The sequence below is a fragment of the Patiria miniata genome, unplaced genomic scaffold (assembly GCF_015706575.1).
Source record: "Patiria miniata isolate m_02_andy unplaced genomic scaffold, ASM1570657v1 HiC_scaffold_18, whole genome shotgun sequence".
Taxonomy (NCBI): domain Eukaryota; kingdom Metazoa; phylum Echinodermata; class Asteroidea; order Valvatida; family Asterinidae; genus Patiria; species Patiria miniata.
In genome coordinates, this window is record NW_024037056.1 from 10,745,447 (window position 1) to 10,764,659 (window position 19,213).

At 45.8% G+C, this 19,213-nt stretch overlaps 1 protein-coding gene across 1 annotated transcript in view; it reads right to left on the bottom strand.

Annotated features, from left to right (window-relative positions):
• The window catches only part of LOC119724571 (kinesin-like protein KIF13B), a 97,116-nt gene that overhangs the window by 13,079 nt on the left and 64,824 nt on the right, over nt 1-19,213 (bottom strand). The window contains exons 21-29 of the mRNA XM_038195676.1: nt 17,330-17,389; nt 14,173-14,319; nt 13,380-13,553; nt 12,946-13,128; nt 10,793-10,953; nt 10,468-10,600; nt 2,880-3,123; nt 1,776-1,958; nt 513-637 (exon numbers count right to left, since the gene is read on the bottom strand). Coding sequence (XP_038051604.1) covers nt 513-637; nt 1,776-1,958; nt 2,880-3,123; nt 10,468-10,600; nt 10,793-10,953; nt 12,946-13,128; nt 13,380-13,553; nt 14,173-14,319; nt 17,330-17,389 — 1,410 coding nt within the window. The remainder of the gene's footprint in view (nt 1-512; nt 638-1,775; nt 1,959-2,879; nt 3,124-10,467; nt 10,601-10,792; nt 10,954-12,945; nt 13,129-13,379; nt 13,554-14,172; nt 14,320-17,329; nt 17,390-19,213) is intronic.

The window sequence follows — 19,213 nt, forward strand, 5'->3', positions numbered from 1 at the left end:
GGGTTACCAGCCAAAATATCATGCAAAGCACACTGTTTGTGACTGGTTCCCATTTATTCATGCTTTGCACATCAATAATTTCATAATATCAATTTGATTATTGAGTTGCACAATAATCTGCTAAGCAGACAAAGTATTGGCTGAGCAGATACGGGTTACCGACCAAAATATCATGCATAGCACACTGTTTGTGACTGGTTCCCATCTCATTCATGCTTTGCATATAAATTTGTTAAGCACAGTGGATACCGCATTTAACTGGTAAACTGCCGACATTTTCTGAGCGGCTGATAAATTCGCTAAGAATACAAATTTGCTTAACATTCTAAATCTCCCAAACTAAACTGGTTATCAAGAAATGTCATGCAACGGACACTATGCATGTGACTGGTTCATCGTTTAACTTGGCTGAGCAGAAATTAAATGTACTAAGCGGCAATACCTCCTATGAGAGTAGAAAGGGAAGGAGAAAAAAAATGAGAAGCTTTGAAAAATTTGAAGGATGGACTTACGTCTTTCTCACAGTACTTGACTATGGGGAGGTTGAACATCTTGTTCCCATGTTCCTTTGGTAAGATGGAGTTGTATCCAGCAGCGTGCATGCCTTCTAGGCCGCCTGATGTTCCCATGTCATCAGCTTCAAAATAAATTCAACAAAAAAACCAGTAAATATCTTTGCACGATACGTGTACGCTGTTTTTATTACTACGTAGTACTGATTAAAATATATTACATAACCGACATACAGATCCTTGTCATTTGATTGGAACTCACATCACGTGTCATTCGTTATTACTGCCATTCACGCCGGGGCTCAAAAAGTACTATCTGCCCATGGGGAATGGGAAGTACTGTTGAACAGTTAGGATCAGTCTTGTTCCATGACGCGGTATTTGTGTGCAAATGCATGCTGGTGTGCGCGTTCAGCGTTGCGCGTAGCGCGTATTGTACCAAAGAGCCAGCGCTACAGCGTTGGGTTCAAACATTTTCGTGAAGGGGTGGTTTGGGAGAGAGAAATATATTTTTCACCAATTTTGTATTAAAATAAAAGTTCAAATATATCAAATGACAAGGAACTATATGTCAGTTATATAAAACAAATATTGAGTGGCTTTAAATTGTGAAATGGGAGGAATATTATCACTCGGTAAAATCTGGACTTTTCCAGTTCACTCGGCTTCGCCTCGTGAAATGGAAAAGTCCAGATTTTACCTTGCGATAATAATCCTCCCATTCCACGCTGATCCACTCAATATTTGTACATCATTTATTCGAGGTGGTATATCGCTGCACTGTTTACATGATGGGAGGTATGGAGGGCCAAAGCGTGCACAATTTTTCAGAAACTGTAAGCTACAGCAATGTTAAAATCAAGCAAGGGAATGCCAATGATTTTAACCCAATACCGGTATGTCAATTCAGAGCAATACGTAAAATCCTTTAAAACCCTGCAGGTCAGTTTCAGGTGAAGGGATATGAAGTGTTCAAGTAACTGTGTCACACAGAGAGTCACTGCACAAAAAAACTTGACCACGAGAAAGAATTGTGCAGGGATTTGAAGTGTTAACCATACTCCACCGAAGGTTACCTCAAAGGAATTTGAAATGTGGGTGGTATTAAACTCTATGGGCAAAAGTGGTTTTGCAAAACTTGAAGGGCAGTGAAGTGCAGAAGACTAGAAGGGTTATTAAATGTACATACATATGTAAACAAAAAGAAGGCTCAAATGATTCTCGACCTAATCTTCCATTTTCTTAATTTTTTTACCAATTTACCTTGGAGGTCCAGAAACAGCACCGGTATGTGGGTCTCCATGCCGACGGGCGGCCGCCAGTTGGCCGGCGCGCCCGGTATCCCGCTCCCTGGTGCCGGCACCAGGACCGCGTTCCTCTCTTCGGTCAGTGACACCCACTGGTTGATTAGGCTGGCTTCGCGCTCGTAGTCCTTCTGCGACTTACCTAATCAAGAACAAAATATTTTTCGGTCAGAAAACAGAACAGTAATAAGGTGACACTGTTGCTACTGTGAAAAAAATACTGCAAGTAAAACTTGCGCGATCCCCCTAGCATCCTGGCAGTTTGTAAACATGTACAGGCAGTTAGTAAGGACATTTTTCAGTGTACCTAACCGAAAAGGAAATGTGTCATAACTAGGAACAGGGATTAGCACAGAAATGGGTGGGCAGCTGTGCTAGTCCACAACTGTGAAGCTATAAATAGGCTGTTTACTTACGAAGCAATAACTTTCATGACACTAGAAAAACACAGTGACATAACTCATCCATAGACCAAGGCCTGTAGGAGCTCGGTAGCCGCAGTGTCTCTAGCGACCAGTGAGTTGGCCTAGTGTATTTATAAGGACTCTTTTCAGGCATGCAACTGGGAAATCACAAAAAAAAGAGGAAATTCAAATGTTTCCCAGACTTTGTACAGTGTTTTTCTATTTTCAATGGCACACATGGGAATTAAAAAAAGAGGAAATCAGCTGATCCGAGGAAAAGTTGCATGCCTGTCTTTTGCACTGTTTTGTATCCTTGTGGAGTCATTTCTTTGTGTACTAAAATTTTAGAGTTTGAAAGTGTAGTTTCAAAATGCTCCTATTTTAACCAGAATTAATTTCCTGAGCTGAAATTTGGACTTAATATCCCTTACATAAAATACTTCAATTTGCGACGGATCAACACACCTTGGATATTCCTAGTTTTTGAGTAAAATCCATATATCTATTTCGCGATAACCTTGTGGAGACGTATTCACCTATAGCAATTGCTCTGTGGAGACATTTACAACCTTTTGTTCCCTATTATGCACATGTCTCCACAGGGTACCGTGTACCAGGTCGCAATAGCAATATTCCCTGCTGTCTGGCTTGAAACCCACCCTGTTTATCCATTATCCTCTTGATCTGGTCATCCAGGTACTCGTGCCGCCGCTTCAGCGCATTGGACCACCGCGCCCGTAACCGGCTCAGGTCGTCGTCCTGGTAACTGTCCAATCCCTTCTGGAGTTTTGAGCGCCCGCAGATGCTGCCAACAGAGACCGACGTGATGGCCTCGCAGATTATTGGCAGGGTGCCAGAGTTCAGGACAGGCTTCACTCGTATTAGGATTCGTCTTGAGTGCCCCTATGAAAGACAACAAATATTAAAAACAAAGGTTTTTTAAATTTGCAGATTTTTTTCAGATACACAATATGGAGTGATTTTCAGTTGAAGAATGCCGACAGAAATGTTGAAATACAGTGAAATCTCGATAAGTCAAACTCTGATACTCAAAACAACTGTTAAGTCAAACAAAGAATCCATTCCCTTCAGTAGTATAACAATATACAACCCTGCTTAACTCAAAACTCTGCTTAAGTCAAATTTTGAACCTATTCCCTTGAGGTTTGACTTATCTAGATTTCACTGTTAGCTTAGGTACAGAGCTGCAATCAAGTCAATCTCAAGTCAATCACAATTTAATCACAAGTCGATTATAAATTGATTATAAGTCAATTATAGGTCAATGATAAGTCAGTCACAAGTCAATCACAAGCCAATCACAAGTCAGTCACATGTCAATCACAAGTCAATCACAAGTCAATCACAAATCAATGACAAGTCAATCACAAGCCAATCACAAGCCAATCACAAGCCAATCACAAGTCAATTACAAGCCAATCTCAAGTCAATCACAAGTCAATCACAAGTCAATCACAAGTCAGTCACAAGACAAATCACAAGTTACAGAAGATAAACAATGTCAAAGGAACGGCTCTGTCATAGTATATTTGTTACTTGTAACTTAACTTCAGACTAGACGACTTGCGAATAGCTTGTGTGGACGTGTGGTTTGGCTTGTGATCAACTTGTGATTGACCAGTGATGACTTGTGATAACTTTCTAACTCAGCCTAACTAGGTGTTAATTCCCCCCCACAGAAGTGTGGTTGGGGTCTACGAACGAATACTTACCTGTAGAGCAACACTACTTATGCATATTCCCCCTACCGGCAGGTATTTTCGCTAAGAGTTAAATACAATAGCGCCCTCCGGCGCCCTACCCATAACACCCCGCGGCATGCGTGCCTCGTGAGCGTCCTCTTTTCTCGAGCGCTAAGTCGGAATACAACAAAGTACCCAAGGCATCGAGAAGAGTGGGGTAGGAGGGAGGGATGCTCTACAGGTAAGTATTCGTTCGTAGACCCCAACCACACTTCTGTGGGGGGGAGTCTACTTCACTCTACTTACCTGTAGAGCAACACTACTTATGCATAGACTAGCACCGTCAAGGAGGTGGGCCATGCGAGATGCTATTGCTTACTCACAGGGGTATGAAACATGGAATGTAACCCCAGATGGCTCCCACTGTTCCGTCCAAAGGCGGACAGGGGAAAAAACCAAGAACTGTACATGTAAAGGATATTAATTACCCGCACATGTTAATCGAGACGTCAGCCCTCGTTAGGGGGAACGTCTCATAATGTAAAGTATTACATAATAATAAATATAATATATAATACAGTTGAATCCTGCAAAGAAGAGTACTGTTAGTACAAGACACTTCTTAAAGCAAGTTCTAAAACACTTCAAACCAAGCCCATGCACAAGGTAACCTGTATACAAAGAAGGTAACTTGTCCAAGACCAATGACCTTATTACAAGAGTGTTTAGCTATACATTTATACTCAATACAATGTAATGTATAATGTAAATAGTCAGGATGAGGAGACTCACCTATTCTAGGGAAGTCCCGGGTAGGAGAGGATCCTGTGGACCTGATGATGCTCGGCTCGCCGCCTTCAGCACCACTCTCCCGGCTCTGCCTTCCGTCTGGAGGACATCCTTCAAATAGCACTCTGTAAAGGTGTTGGGGGTTTTCCAACACGCTGCCTGTGTGATATCTTTAATAGAAACACCCTTAAAAAAGGCCCAGGAAGTAGAAGCTGCCCTGACCTCATGTGCATGGACTGACCCAACGGAATCTGTTGTTGGTGAGTCTATTGTTGATTTGATGGCCGTAACCAACCAGCGGGAGATTGTATCACGCGAGGCCGGTCGGTATGGTGGAGTCGTTGTTATAAACAGCTGTGAATGGCCGCTTCGGAGCGTTTTAGTTCTATCAACGTACCACTTCAGGGCTCTGACCGGACACCAAAGCCTGTCACCAGAGACAGACGAAAAAGATTTGATGTCCGGCACAAAAATGTCAGGAGGTGAAAATGATTCTGACTGATTTTTGGTCAGAAAACCTGTTTTAGGAACCAGGCGAACACCCCCTGGTTCCCACCGGATGTGACCTGTCTCCACTGTAAGCGAATGTAGCTCGCTACGTCGTCTAGACGTAGCCACTGCTAATAGAAATGACACTTTAACCGACAGCTGCAACAAGGTTGAGCTGCCCATTGGTTCGAACGGGGGTCTCGATAAGGTTGATAAGACAGCAAAGAGATCCCACGATGGTAATAGCCTACGTGTCGGGGGGCGTGACACAAACATCCCCTTGATAAGTTGGCTAAGATTCTGATTATCTGACACCGAGGAGCCGTCAGAGAAACCTCCATGAATAGCCGCTATAGCCGAACGATAATTCTTAACTGTGGCTGTAGCAAGATCACTGTCAAAGAGGCCTACTAGGAAGTCTGCAATCTCTCCTATAGAAGTATCGGGGGGATGCAGAGACCTGGCTCTACACCATTTGTAAAAATGGTGTAATCTACTGTTATAAATTTTCCTGGTAGACTCCCGTCGGCTGCAGGCTGCAATGGCCGCAGCTCGTTCAGAAAGGCCCGCCGTGCGGAAGGATTGTTTGATAATACCCAGCACGTCAGGTGGAGATCCTCCGGGGCCGGGTGAAGAAAACCCGAGCTGGGCTGGAACAGTATGTCTGCCGTCTTCGGAAGAATCACCGGGCGGTGAACCAAGAGCTTGATGAGTCTCGGGAACCAAGGCTGGCGTGGCCAAAAGGGAGCTATGAGGAGGATCTTGCACTCCTCCTGTTCCACTTTGGTCAGTACTCGCGGTATGAGGGAGAACGGGGGAAAGGCGTACGCAAGTAGTCTGTCCCACCGTATTGCCAGCGCGTCTGTCTGCCATGCGCAAGGGTCGTTGTGTCTTGCGCAGTATACCGGTAACTGGTGGTTGTTTCGAGAGGCAAACAGGTCGACATGAGGCCGATCGATCAACAGAAAAAGTGCTTGGACAACCTGCGGACGCAGTGTCCATTCCGTCGGAACGACCCACCCCCTGGAGAGAGCGTCGGCTGTGACGTTCTCCTCGCCTGGGAGATGAGTTGCCACGAGTGTTACTCCGTGGTCCATACACCAGTGGAAGAGATTCCACGTGAGCGCGCATAGTTGGGCGGATCGCGTGCCTCCCTGTCGATTGACGTAGGCCACTACTGTGGCATTGTCGCAACGAATGTTGACTACTTGGTTTGTCACTGATGCTTGAAAACGTTGGAGAGCATTGATGACTGCCAACATCTCCAGCACATTTATGTGTTTTGAGCAATCTGTGGGCCCCCACCGACCCGCTACTTGGCGCGGGTGGAGGGTGGCCCCCCAGCCAAAAAGTGACGCGTCTGTCGTGATGGTCACTGACGGCCTCGGATTGTGAAAAGCGCGCCCCTCCGTGAGATTGGCATTGTCGAGCCACCAACGGAGGTGCGGTATTAGCCAAGGTGTGGTCGGCACCAGATGACGTATGTGATGACGACTGGGCCGATAGAAGGACAGCAGATGTAACTGGATGGGACGCATCCTTAGTCTGCAAAAGTTCACCACATCTACCATACTGGCCATAAGACCGAGCAACCTTAGCCAGGCTTGCGCTGGGGCCATGGTCGTCGGGAGAAACAGAGACACACACTGTTGGAGATTTACAATCCGTTCCTCCGTAGGCCGAACCAATCCCTTCTGGAGATTGAGTGACGCTCCCAGAAAGATTGGGAATTGGGATGGATGTGGATGGGATTTCTCGGCGTTGATAATAAACCCGAGATCCGCCGCTAGACGCCAAGTCAGATTGAGTGCCGCCGATGCGGCCGTCTGAGATTGAGCAATAATGATCCAATCGTCCAGATACATGAAGATCATCACACCTTGTTTTCTTAATGCGGCCCCGATTGTCTTCACCACACGCGTGAAGACCCGGGGTGAGGTGGCTAGACCAAACGGAAGAACCATGAACTCGTACTGGACGTTCTCGTACTGAAAACGAAGAAACTTCCAGTGGTCTGGTCTGACAGGAATGTGTAGATACGCATCTTTCAGATCTAGACTGGCTCCCCACGCAGGAGTACGAATCGATTGGAGTATGATGTTGAGCGTATCCATGCGAAAACGTCTTGGCCGAATAAATTTGTTGAGGGGTTTTAGATTTAAAATCGGGCGCCACATGCCGGCCTCCTTCTTGGGTACCAGGAAGAAGGTCGACATGAAACCCGACCGTGTCTCCCCCGGAGGGAGCGGGCGAATTGCCCGTTTCCCGAGGAGGGAACTGATCTCCCCTTCGAGGGAGAGACGTTTGGTAAGATCGGACGGAACTACCGTCGGTCGAACGATCATGTCTGACGGGGGGGTGCTCGAGAACTCGAGTGCGTAGCCGCACCCGATCGTGTCGAGTACCCACCGGTCGGACGTAATTAAACCCCAGGACCCCGCAAAGTCTCGGAGACGGCCTCCCACGGGTCCGACGGCGGGAGGCCGCCACGAGTCTACTAAGTCACTTGCGCCAGCCCCCGGGATAGCGGGGGGCCGGTGCCCGGAAACCACGACCGGATTGGGGCCGTTGTTGTCCAGAGAACGTGCGGGCCTGCGTGGCGCGCGCACCGGAAGTATTGTCCGTGCGGCCACGAAAACCACCGCGACCAGATTTCAGAGGCTTGCGGCGGGGAATGACAAATGTTTTGCCCTTACCCCGCTGCTGTTTGGGCGCCGGTGCTGGAGGCTTCTTGAAGTTGATTTTCTCTGTAGCCTTCAGACGTTTGGCCTCATCTCGCATCTGTTCTTCGAATTTATCAGCAAACAGATCCGGGCCCGTCAAGGGGAGATTTTCAAGTCTTTTGCGAGCACCCTGCGACGGGAGGAAAAGTGCATCGAGCACGTTACCCCGGCGGGTGGACGTTGCTAGGGTCGACACGCGTGCGAATTGCTCAAGCACAGAGCGTAGACCATGGTCGAGACAATGAAGGGCCGCAGTCAGCATATCTGCTGGAATCGGCGAATCTTCTTCATAGCCCACGGCCAGATATTCCGTGAGAAGAAGCAGGAAAGACGCTGATTTCAAACCGAAGCGTGAAGCTGTATCCATCTTCTTCAAAACATCTTCAAGTTTACCCCGTGTTTTGTCCACAAAGGGCCGCTTGGAAGACGAACCACTCTCATCGGCCGCAAGTTTATCTTTTGCGGCGTCGGGGATGGTAGGCGGAGTGAAGAACTTCACCTGATCTTCAGCCGGGAAACGAAAATAATCCCGTTCTCGATTGAGAAACGGCCGCCATTTATCAGTTGACATGATGCTGTCGATACGTTCCACGCATACCTGATCTAAGGGAAGTACGGGGAATATCTTATCGCTGCTAGATGCGGAGCCCGTCCTTCGCTTGAAAGATTTATGATCAGGCGGAGGGGGCTCATCAGCGGAGGGTAAATGAAGTACTCTTATCATATCCCTCTGTACTAAACGGAGCTCCGTTTCAGAGATAGACAGCCGCTGTAAACGGTCTGGTTCCTCGTCGTCATCGGATGACTCAGCCGATTGTGAGGGCCGAGTTGACTCCGGTGAACGAGCGCCGTCAGGAGGGGCGAGTTGTACCGAACCACGCGGTAGTGGCTGGACAACTTCCTCCGAGTCAAACTGCATAGATGGATGAATACTCAATACAGGCGGGGATCCCAGCGTACGCGGTAGGTCCCGCGGCCTCTGATCCACCCAACCGTGGCCCACGGCCGATGCATGCGAGACGCTCGCTGCAGGCCGGGCCTCCGGTGTACGGTCAACCACGTGCGGTATGTCCCGCTGTGCTTGGGCCACCCAACCGTGACCAACGCACGACGACTGTGAAGCCCTCACCGCAGGCGGGGACGCCGGAGCACGACTAATTGTGTGCGGTATGTCCCTCTGTTCCCGGGTCACCCAAGCGTGACCGGTGACTGAAGACTGTGATGCGGGCCCAGCGACCGATGGCTGTGGGCCGTAATCCACCGCTGCAGGGGGGCCCCCAATAGGGCCCGCCCGGCGGCCTGCCGACATAGCCGATAGCGTATCGGAAATTGACTGAAAAGCCAGCAGGAAATCTGCCCTAGAAACCGCGTCCTCCCCCCGGGAGCGTTTGCCCCGGCGGGACCGGTCAGAGGAGTCGTCAGACCCCGAAGAAGAACGATGTAATCGGCGTGCAGCCTTCTTCTTCTTACTCTTCTTTTTAGAAGAACGGCCCCGAGGTGTGTCCGAGGAAAACTCGGAAGACACCTGGGGCACCGGGACCCCCGAACAACGGAAAAATTCCGATGACGAGAGTAGTCCCTCTGAGCGAGCTAGCACGGGGGCCGTCGGCCCGGGATCCCCCGGGGCGATCGGCTCCGTATCGCTCATAATGCACCCGGCCGACAGCGCCTCAGGCCCCGTGGGCTGAGCGAGCGCTGGACGGACCGGTAGCCCGTGCAATAGCCCATCCCGACAACCAGTGGTGTTCGGCACTGTGTCGGGAGGGCACGGGTGACTAGCGCCCACCGAAGTGTGACGGCTAGTCCCCTCGGGCTGCCCCGTGACCGGGGGAGGGCTAGGTGCCAAAGCGGCGCTCGTTGCCGAGCCACGCTTGCCCTGACGGCCCTTCTTAGGCTTTGCTCCGGCACAGGAGATATGTTTTAGGGGAACCTTGCCGGAGTGTGCCTTTAGTTTGGGTGTTCCGCCCGAGTCGACCGGAGAAGGTGACCGAGGTCCCCTTAACTGATCGGCGGAACTGCCAACTCCCCCAGCCGACTGTGGCTGAGGGTGCCGGACGAGAGACTGCTGCCGCGGTAACGTCGGAGCGTTAACGGCAGAGTCCCCCGAGAACTCGGTCCGTCCCGTGGGAGAGCTATCCCTAACGGTTAATGACAGATCGGCCCTCCCCAAACGCTTCATATTTATGAAATAAATGAAACCCAGAAGATGATGAAACTCTACAAACTAATGTTATTATTAAATCTTTCATTAAATACTTCTCTTCAACGCAAAAAAGGGTAGTAAATGACGAGGCAAACAGCGAGCTATTTCACGCACGTCCTACCCGACCTGCCGCTAAGAGAAAAGAGGACGCTCACGAGGCACGCATGCCGCGGGGTGTTATGGGTAGGGCGCCGGAGGGCGCTATTGTATTTAACTCTTAGCGAAAATACCTGCCGGTAGGGGGAATATGCATAAGTAGTGTTGCTCTACAGGTAAGTAGAGTGAAGTAAACACCAAAGATTTGGATAAAACTTTGCCTTCATTAAAGTCTTCTGCCTACCTGTCTTAGTTGGAAGATCCCGCCAGTCAGAACCTCAGATTTATGTAGACACTCAACTGGTACGTAGTCGCCTTGCTCGTTCAACTCATGGATTTCACAGGACATCTCGATCTTACGGATCAATTCACCCCACCTGGAAAAGGAATGGCAGAATATTTGACCTAATTTCTGAAATAAATAACCTCATCTTTAAAATGCGACATCCAAACAATCAACACCAGTTAAAAGAAATAGTGTAGAGAGATGCATTGGTTTTCCAAATACAAAACATTGATTCTACACTTTACTGCAAGTTTGTTTCTATAAATTTTGTTTGGGCTCTCACCTATCCGCTAACGATCGCGACTTCGCGTTGAGGTTGTCGATTTCCCAGCCCGGTTTGGACGACGTGTTGAAGCCGCTGCTGCGATGTCCCCAGACCTCGATGGCGAGGGAGCCCTCCAGGGCATGCTCAATGAAGTCCTCCGATACGTTGACGGTAAACTCCTGAAAAAAAATATTAAGAGAAATGCTTACGACAACCAGACACGACAGGGGCCATCTTCACGGAACATGACATTAATGTTTGCTATACCTCATACATATTCATGATCGAGAGCCAAATTCTCACTAGTCCATTCGCCATCACGTGCCAGCCACTATTTTTGCTGTTTACCAAGCGCGCACGCAAATTGTATTCACGCACAGGGTAAATACGCATGCGTAGTAAACTACCGCATGGGTTACCCGTGCGACAGTCCACTACGCATGCGCTTTACGAAGCAATTGTGGAAATGTTGCACGGGTGTAGTATGCAGGCACGAACATCGCCCTAACTGTACACATGAAAAGATGGCGACACACATACAAATGTTATTCAGCATTTTCCCAAGCTCAATGATGCCGCACTGGAGAATATTGTGGACAATAACGATGCCTCCTTGACTAAAAAGGTGTCCACAATGCAGTAGAAACTGTTAATGTATTGCAAAAGAACTGAACTTTCCTGAGCTTGAGCAATATTCTTCTGGTTAGCTGGACAAGTTTCTCCACTAATTAAATGCCGAGGTTGCGTACTGCAACAGGAAAATTCGGCAACTGAATATGTAAGAGGTACAGTAAAACAAATACAACATGGTTTGAGGGTGGATAGTCGATATTTGCTCCCCTTGGTATTGGAAGTTGAAGAACTAATCCCCTCGGCTTCGCCTCGGGAACTAGTTTGTCAATTTCCAATACCGGTACCTCGGGGAGCGAATATCGACTATCCACCCTCAAACCATGTTATATTTGTAAAATACTGCTTGCAACTGGTTCTCATCTGCATTTCTGTTTAGTGCATAAATCTGCTTAGCAAATTTGCAAAGACCTTGAAAATTCTTGCCTCAAAAGGTTACCAACCAAATTGACATGGTTTCCATCTGATTTTTTTGTTGGGCAATATTTTCTGAGAAAATTGCTAAGCACAGAAAATATTTGCTTAGCAAAAAACAGGATACCAGCTGAAAATCCATACAATGTACATTGCCTGTGACTAGTTCTCTGCTGATTCATGATTAGCACGTGAATTTGCTAAGCAATATTTTTCTGCTTATCAGCTCCATGTAATTGGGCAGATCGAATGTTGGAAGCGTATACTACCATTTGACAGCTCAAACGCCAACGGCCCTGCAGCTTCCTACGTCTGCTGTAAACAACAGACGAATATTTTCTCTTGCACATCAGCACAGCTAATGCTACCACTAGACACTGGTAGTTAGGCACAGTGCTATTAAGGCCATTCTCTTTTCAGAGGGGCCAATGTGCTTTGTAAGGCATGGTGTTTAACGCTGTTCTCATTACAGAGGACAAGTCTACAATATTAGTCATGTTTACACAAATGCTGTTCTCGCTATGGAGGGGCAATATCAGACATGTTTAAAGGCTGTTCTTATTACAGATGGACCAGGAATACAATATCAGGCATGAGGTTTAGAGGCTGTTCTCATTACAGAAAGACCAGAGATACAATATTGAGCCATGATGTTTAAAGACGGTTCTCATTACAATGAGCAATACCAGGCATGATGTTTTAGGCTGTTCTTTATACGGAGGGGCCAATGTGTATAACTTAAGTCATGTGCTTTCAAGGCTGTTTCAAATACAGAGGGGCCAATGAACAGTAAGCAGGTCCAATGCTTTTTAGGCTGTTCTAAAAACACAGGGCGCCTTGCAACGTGTCAGGGACACTGCTAAAAAAAACTAATCTCAATACAGAGAGTGAAAGAGCAGTTATGTAAGGCCATTCTCAATCCAAAGGGGAAATGTGCATGAATATGCACGGTGCTTTTTAGGCTGTTCATAATTGAGAGCAATTTTACACGTAAGAAAATACTGCTTAGAAAATGTATGCGCTAACCAAAACTCAGCAAAGTACCAGTCAACATCAATAAGCACACTGTGGCAGTTTGGCCGGTAACCTATCTTCTGCTAAGCAATTCTCATCCCCGCTTAGCATACCTTGGTGTGGTTGAACCTCATGCTCCCTTTGCTGCCGTCCATGGGTCTCCCCGGCAGTTCCTCCAGGTCCGGATTGATGAAAGGCGGCACCACGGTGGGGCCGTCAAGACCCCAGAAGGTGTACTGACAGAAGACAAAATGGGCGAGGCTGGGGGGTAGGTCCGTGGCGTCTCGGATCTTGACCTGATGGTCAGAGGGGGGAGAAGATCAGTTGAATATAAATCTTCTCCAGGTGGAAAGAGGCATTGTGGTAAAATGTCTTGCCAAGAAACACAAGCACACGAGTTGGAAACTCCGACCATGGCTCTCCATGGTATATACTGGATATCAAAATATGTTCGGCATGACTTCCTGTCGACATTACCAGACAATGAAGTAAACATAGTAGAGAAATGAAGGAGTATAGAAAAGACTGCCCCAAAAGAGCTACGTACCTTGCACGTGAGCGGTGCCCCCACGGCCAGCCCCCCTTCAGGTTCGTGGTCTTCAAACCCCTCGTATCCGCTTGAGCTCTCGTTGCTGCTCTCTGATTGGCTGTCAAGGGAGTGATCCGAAGCTGGGATGGATCCGCTGATTCGCTGGATCTCAATGTGCAGCTTGCCAGCAACCTAACCAAAAACAGCAATATTGAATTTGAAACGGGGGACTATAAAAACTGTAAAAATCATAAACTCAGTAAACTTGGTAAAGTTTCTCATGAAAGAAGACATTGCCAATTAGAAGACTGCCAACATGGTGCTGGAAAGCTCACATTCTAATCATAATCAATTCATAATCAAGCTCCACCCACTTGAATAAACAAGCTCCGCCCGCTTGAACAATCAAGCTCCACCCGCCTGACTAATCAAGCTCCGCCCGCTTGACTGATCAAGCTCCGACCGCTTGACTAATCAAGCTCCGCCTGCTTGACAAAACAAGCTCCGCCCTCTAGACTAATCAAGCTCCGCCCGCTTGACTAATCAAGCTCCGCCCGCTTGACTAATCAAGCTCCGCCCGCTTGACTAATCAAGCTCCGCCCGCTTGACTAATCAAGCTCCGCCCGCTTGACTAATCAAGCTCCGCCCGCTTGACTAATCAAGCTCCGCCCGCTTGACAAATCAAGCTCCGCCAGCTTGACTAATCAAGCTCCGCCCGCTTGACTAATCAAGCTCCGCCCGCTTGACTAATCAATCTCTGCCCGCTTGACAAATCAAGCTCCGCCCACTTGAATACTAAAGTTCCACCCACCTCCCCCTGCTGGCTGATGACTGGCACGGCGTAGTCCAACCGCACGTCGTGAAAGAGAACCTCCAGGAAGATGTTAGCCACGCCTATCAGGCTGTGGTTCTCCTGCGACTCATAGAAAGGATCCTCACACACGGGGTCTTCAGCTTCCTGCTCAGTGGAGGAGAGAAATGAGAAACAAACACATTGAGGTCAAAGGTCAGGAGGACTGTGTGAATATAGTGGTCAGTGTACATGTACTTTCTTGGGTTTGTTGCCACAAGGAGTGGAGTAGAGAATTGAGAAACAAACACAAGGAGGTCAAAGGTCAGGGAGGATTTAATAACTAATTTTGTTTGTGTTAATTTACTCTCAAGAGTTTATTGCTTCCATAACGTATGCCAGTTTTCCCTGATCTCGGTTTCATCAATGAGGTGTATAGAACATAAAAGGCGTAGCATGTTGTGCCTACAGAGATACAAACGTCTAGACCAGCAGTTGTGTGCATCAAACCGTGATTTGGAAAAGTATGGGCAAAATGGTTGTTGATAGCGCGCGTAACTCCGCGACCCGCGTTCAATGCGAATAGTGTGCAGTGTGCTTACGTAAAAACCTGTATTGTACATGTACATGCGTTGGGGTTTTTTTGGAAAAAGGCTTTACTGCTCAAAATCTGCATGAAAAGTTTGGTACTGCGCTTTTTTAATCTTTTTGAATCAGATTTAGTATACAAGTGATCTTTTGAACTATCGAAAAATAAGTTCATTGAATTTCGTGACTGGAATTCTTTTAAAGAATTCCAGTCCAGTAAATTTCCTATACCGAGAAGGTGATTTGCCCATAGTTTGGATTTTAATCATTTTGAAATACTCGTTTTGAATAGGACCTGCGGTCTATGCGTTTATATGGCAGTGGTTGTGCCACAGTCAAGGAAAGAAGTTCCCAGAATGCATTGTGAGGCTGTGTCTGCATTACGTGGCTATAGACAATTATCATGTTGCGGCCATCTTGATTTTGTTCCCATCCAAATCAAGGCGAGGCTGGAAGGAAAAATAGTCTGGTTCCTTTTTTGCACAAAAATATCATCATTCGGTACTGTTATTGGATACAGGGAACATGACTGAAATGGTGGCAGCATGATAAAGGTCTATATGGCTTACAATTACACATGAGCCTATGGAAGCCACGTCCCACAGAAAAGTGTGTGTTTTTGCTGGTTTTAGCCAAGTTAACTTTGGACACAGCTTAAGTCTCAATGGTCTTAGACTCACATCCAGACTTGCCAAAGCCAGACTCACAAGTCCAAGGCCTTTATGATATCAAAAACAAACTTTGAAGTCTGGAATCAAGTCTATATTGCAGGAAAGGCTGGTATACAAATGGCAGAAATAAACTCTAGTTATTTCAAAATATATGATAATATAAATTGTAAGTTCTCTAACACCAAAGGATTGTACATGTAGATACCAAGTTTGAAGTTCAGAGTTCATCAACCATTGAAATATTAAATTGGGTTAGGAATTCCAAATTATAAAAAGAAAAAGATAAATTGATAGGGAAAAGGGTAGTTACAAATAAAACAAATGAAATAAAAAAAAAAATCAAGAGCAATCTGCTACATGTGCCCAAATAATAAATAAATGCCAACTGAATATACACAAATATAAAATGCCTAAAAAAATTATGTTTTTATTACATTGGAGACACGGATGCATATTCTTTCTACAATTTGCATACTGCATGGTGCGAGGTTGAAATTTTATTGTGGAAGTTTTTTAGAAAGTATGGATTATACACATGAATTTGGTGACGTACAGAAGATATTGAATCTAATGTAACACAAGACATGGCTCAATGCAATGCTTGGTCGATCAATATTTTGTATCATCTCCATGCAACAGTAATGGAGTACCGAAGTGAATATGTCACGCGCACAAAATGTGTGTGAAAGACATTAGCGCGTGCGCGTGATTCAGCCCGTGAACCAACATGCGCGCATACTCCATTCGTTTGCTCTACACTTTCTGGTTCTAAATGACGTCACACTTCGGTACTCCATCGATGCTAAAGCCATATACAAGAACGAAGGATGTGACTTTGCGTTTAATTATGTAAATGTTTAACAAATATTTTAGGAACCGTTTAAACGTTTAGTCATTCACAATGGCTGATACATGCTCATTATGTCTGCAGACCAACAATGGGAGTAAACGAAAACGTATAAACTTAACGACGTGTGCCCCGAAATGATAACATCATTGTGCTATGTACATGTAGGTTTCTTAAAACTTCAAGAAAGACTGCATGAGCGGCGAGCATAGGTCCTTTTTTATAATCAGGGTTTAGTTTAAACGTTTGTGGAAATGTTGTGAAGAAATTTAGAATTGTTTTCATTTTAACGTTTAAACGTGTAAATGTCACATCCTTATTAGCAAACCAACTTGAAAAACATTTACACAATGATATTACTACATCTATCATTACACTGTACAATATGAACAAATACAACTTAAATGTAAATATAAACATATTCAAACACGAACAGACTAATACAGTTACGGGCTCAATTGTGCACAAACTGCACTCCCCTAAATCCATTACGCATACAATGCGTATGCGTTTCATTTTCATGGATGCGGAAAATTCAGTCTGGCTGTACCAGTACGTGTCCCTTTTCATATGTACGTATACCGTACGGTGCGTGTCCGCTGCAATCCTCTGTCAAAATCGCTCAATGGAGCGATTTAAATGGATACACAAAGCATGTGGAACATATGCGTCACGAATAAAAATATGCGCATGTGGTAAAGAGTCTCTACAGTAAAAATATTAAATGCTGCTGCCAATGCAGGGCGCTTTCCTGGTATGCAGTGATTTTTAGTACACGATAATTGCACGCGTGAAGCCAGTGATAATTTCGCTTCTAGACAGGCTCCTGACCTCCTTATGAAGCCTACGACATTGTGGAGAGATTGGGAACAAGCCTACTTTAAAGCGAGGCAAAAAGTTGCGGCCCAGTAAATTTCATCAAATCGTGCCCCCCCCCCCCCCAAAAAAAATGACAGTAGAAAAGAAAAAAACAAGACTAATGACACAATCATGGCTTTGTGCATGCGTCACAAACAAACTTTTGGACAAGTTTCGGACTCCATGCAAATAGAGAAATAGGCAAAGTTGTCACCTTGGACTTATTGGTTGATGGAAGTCCAGGGGGGTGGCGGGGTTTGGGCAAGAAATAATCCTGTGTTCGGATACAACGAGAATAAGTGTCAGTATGAAATGTAAACCGCAAGAACTACTGCAGTTTTCTTTCCGCATACAGTAAACTCCGGCTAGACCGACATTGCACAACTTGTCAAATCGCTGAAGTCGGCCTGCACTGCATGCATTGGTGTCGAAAAAGGGTGTCCTACTGCATACCACTACGCGGCGCTATAGGATCTTTGCTGCATACATGTACATCGCATATGCATCGTGAGCATATCAATACCAGTACCCCCTTTGGGCTGTACGCATGCACTCTATCCATTTTGGGGGTTGTCTTATTGAATGACTAGTGCTGCAGTCAATGCGTGCGTGGTATATACCGGACCACGCCGTTACTGTGCACGTACACATGTATCGTGGTCTCCACTATCAATACCCCAAACGTGATGATACAATTCAAAGATTAATTTGCTGGATTCAACTCGAGCATTAAGGAGATAATCCAGGGTACATCGAAGCCAATTAGTGCAATGAATCATGTGTGCAAAAGATCATGTAAGTCGGCAAAATGACGACTTATAGCATATATCGGCATTCGCGTAAGTCGTCACAAGTTCTCGGGTCCCGAGAGTGCCGGTTTAGCCGGAGTTTACTGTAGATCAAAATGGAACGGTTGTAGAAAATAAACTCACAACTCAGGGACATTTTGGGGGGGAAGGGAAATTCCAGAGGATAAAAAGGCCTCCTTTGTTGAGGACGAAAACACATCATTCAAATCAAGAATGTCAAGTCTATAAACTACTAGCTGTGAATGTGAGCTCTTTTAGCAAGTAAAGCAATGTGCTCTTTGGATATTCATGCTTTTGTCTTGTCAAATGTAAGACCAAACATTTCAAAAAATTGACTGACAATTTACAACATAAGTCTACATACACTACAAAGTTAACATAATGAACTGAAGAAGGTTTTCCAAAAAAAATTAACATTTATGCATGGTCCTCTTGTAAACTGTTCATCAAAAAGCAATTCTTCATCATTTGCTTGGCAACGCGGCCTTACATCCGGCCTGCTCAATTGAAATTATCACGAACCCAAGTTTATAAAAGTGAAACGCCGCTATAACGAACACCGCTATAATGAACATTTGGCTATAACAAGCATCCTCTTTGGTTCCAAAATAGTAAATTATATTATAACGCACAATCACTATAATGAAGAAACAATTTTTATGGACCCAATAGTATTCGTTATAACAGCATTCTACTGTACCTACCCAAACATTTGTAGCCAAAACAAAAAAAATTACTATGGAATGCATTTGATTAATTTTAGTCCAATAATGCCACTTTTTTTTAGAAAATAAATGTGTGGTGGAATACACAATGAGCAGCCATCTTGAATCTTTACAAATAAGATTGTGGAAATCACTTGTTAAGCAGCATGCATATATATATGTGATGTCATTTAACCAGTTCACGTCGGATGACGTGTATACACGCAAAGGTTTTGTGGTATTCGGAATAGATGATGGATAAACATGAACGAGCGAGGCCAGAAATATCTGTCAGCGACCCGCTCGCAGTGCGTGAGGCCAGAAATATTAGGGTGTGCTACTCGGAACCCCTCTGGCATCGAGGTTCGTGAAAAGCAATCCCGCGCCTGTCTCTGGTCAATGTCAAAGTAATCCCGGCGCGAACTGGTTAACATACAAATAATAGACTTGCAAAATGACAATTCCAAATGCTGGTTGTCATGGTAACACAATTAATGTTCCCTTCGCAAAGTTACATCATGCAGACAGTTCAGAAGCCAGGTATTAAACACCAATTTTTTGTAAAAATATTTATGAACTGTTTTA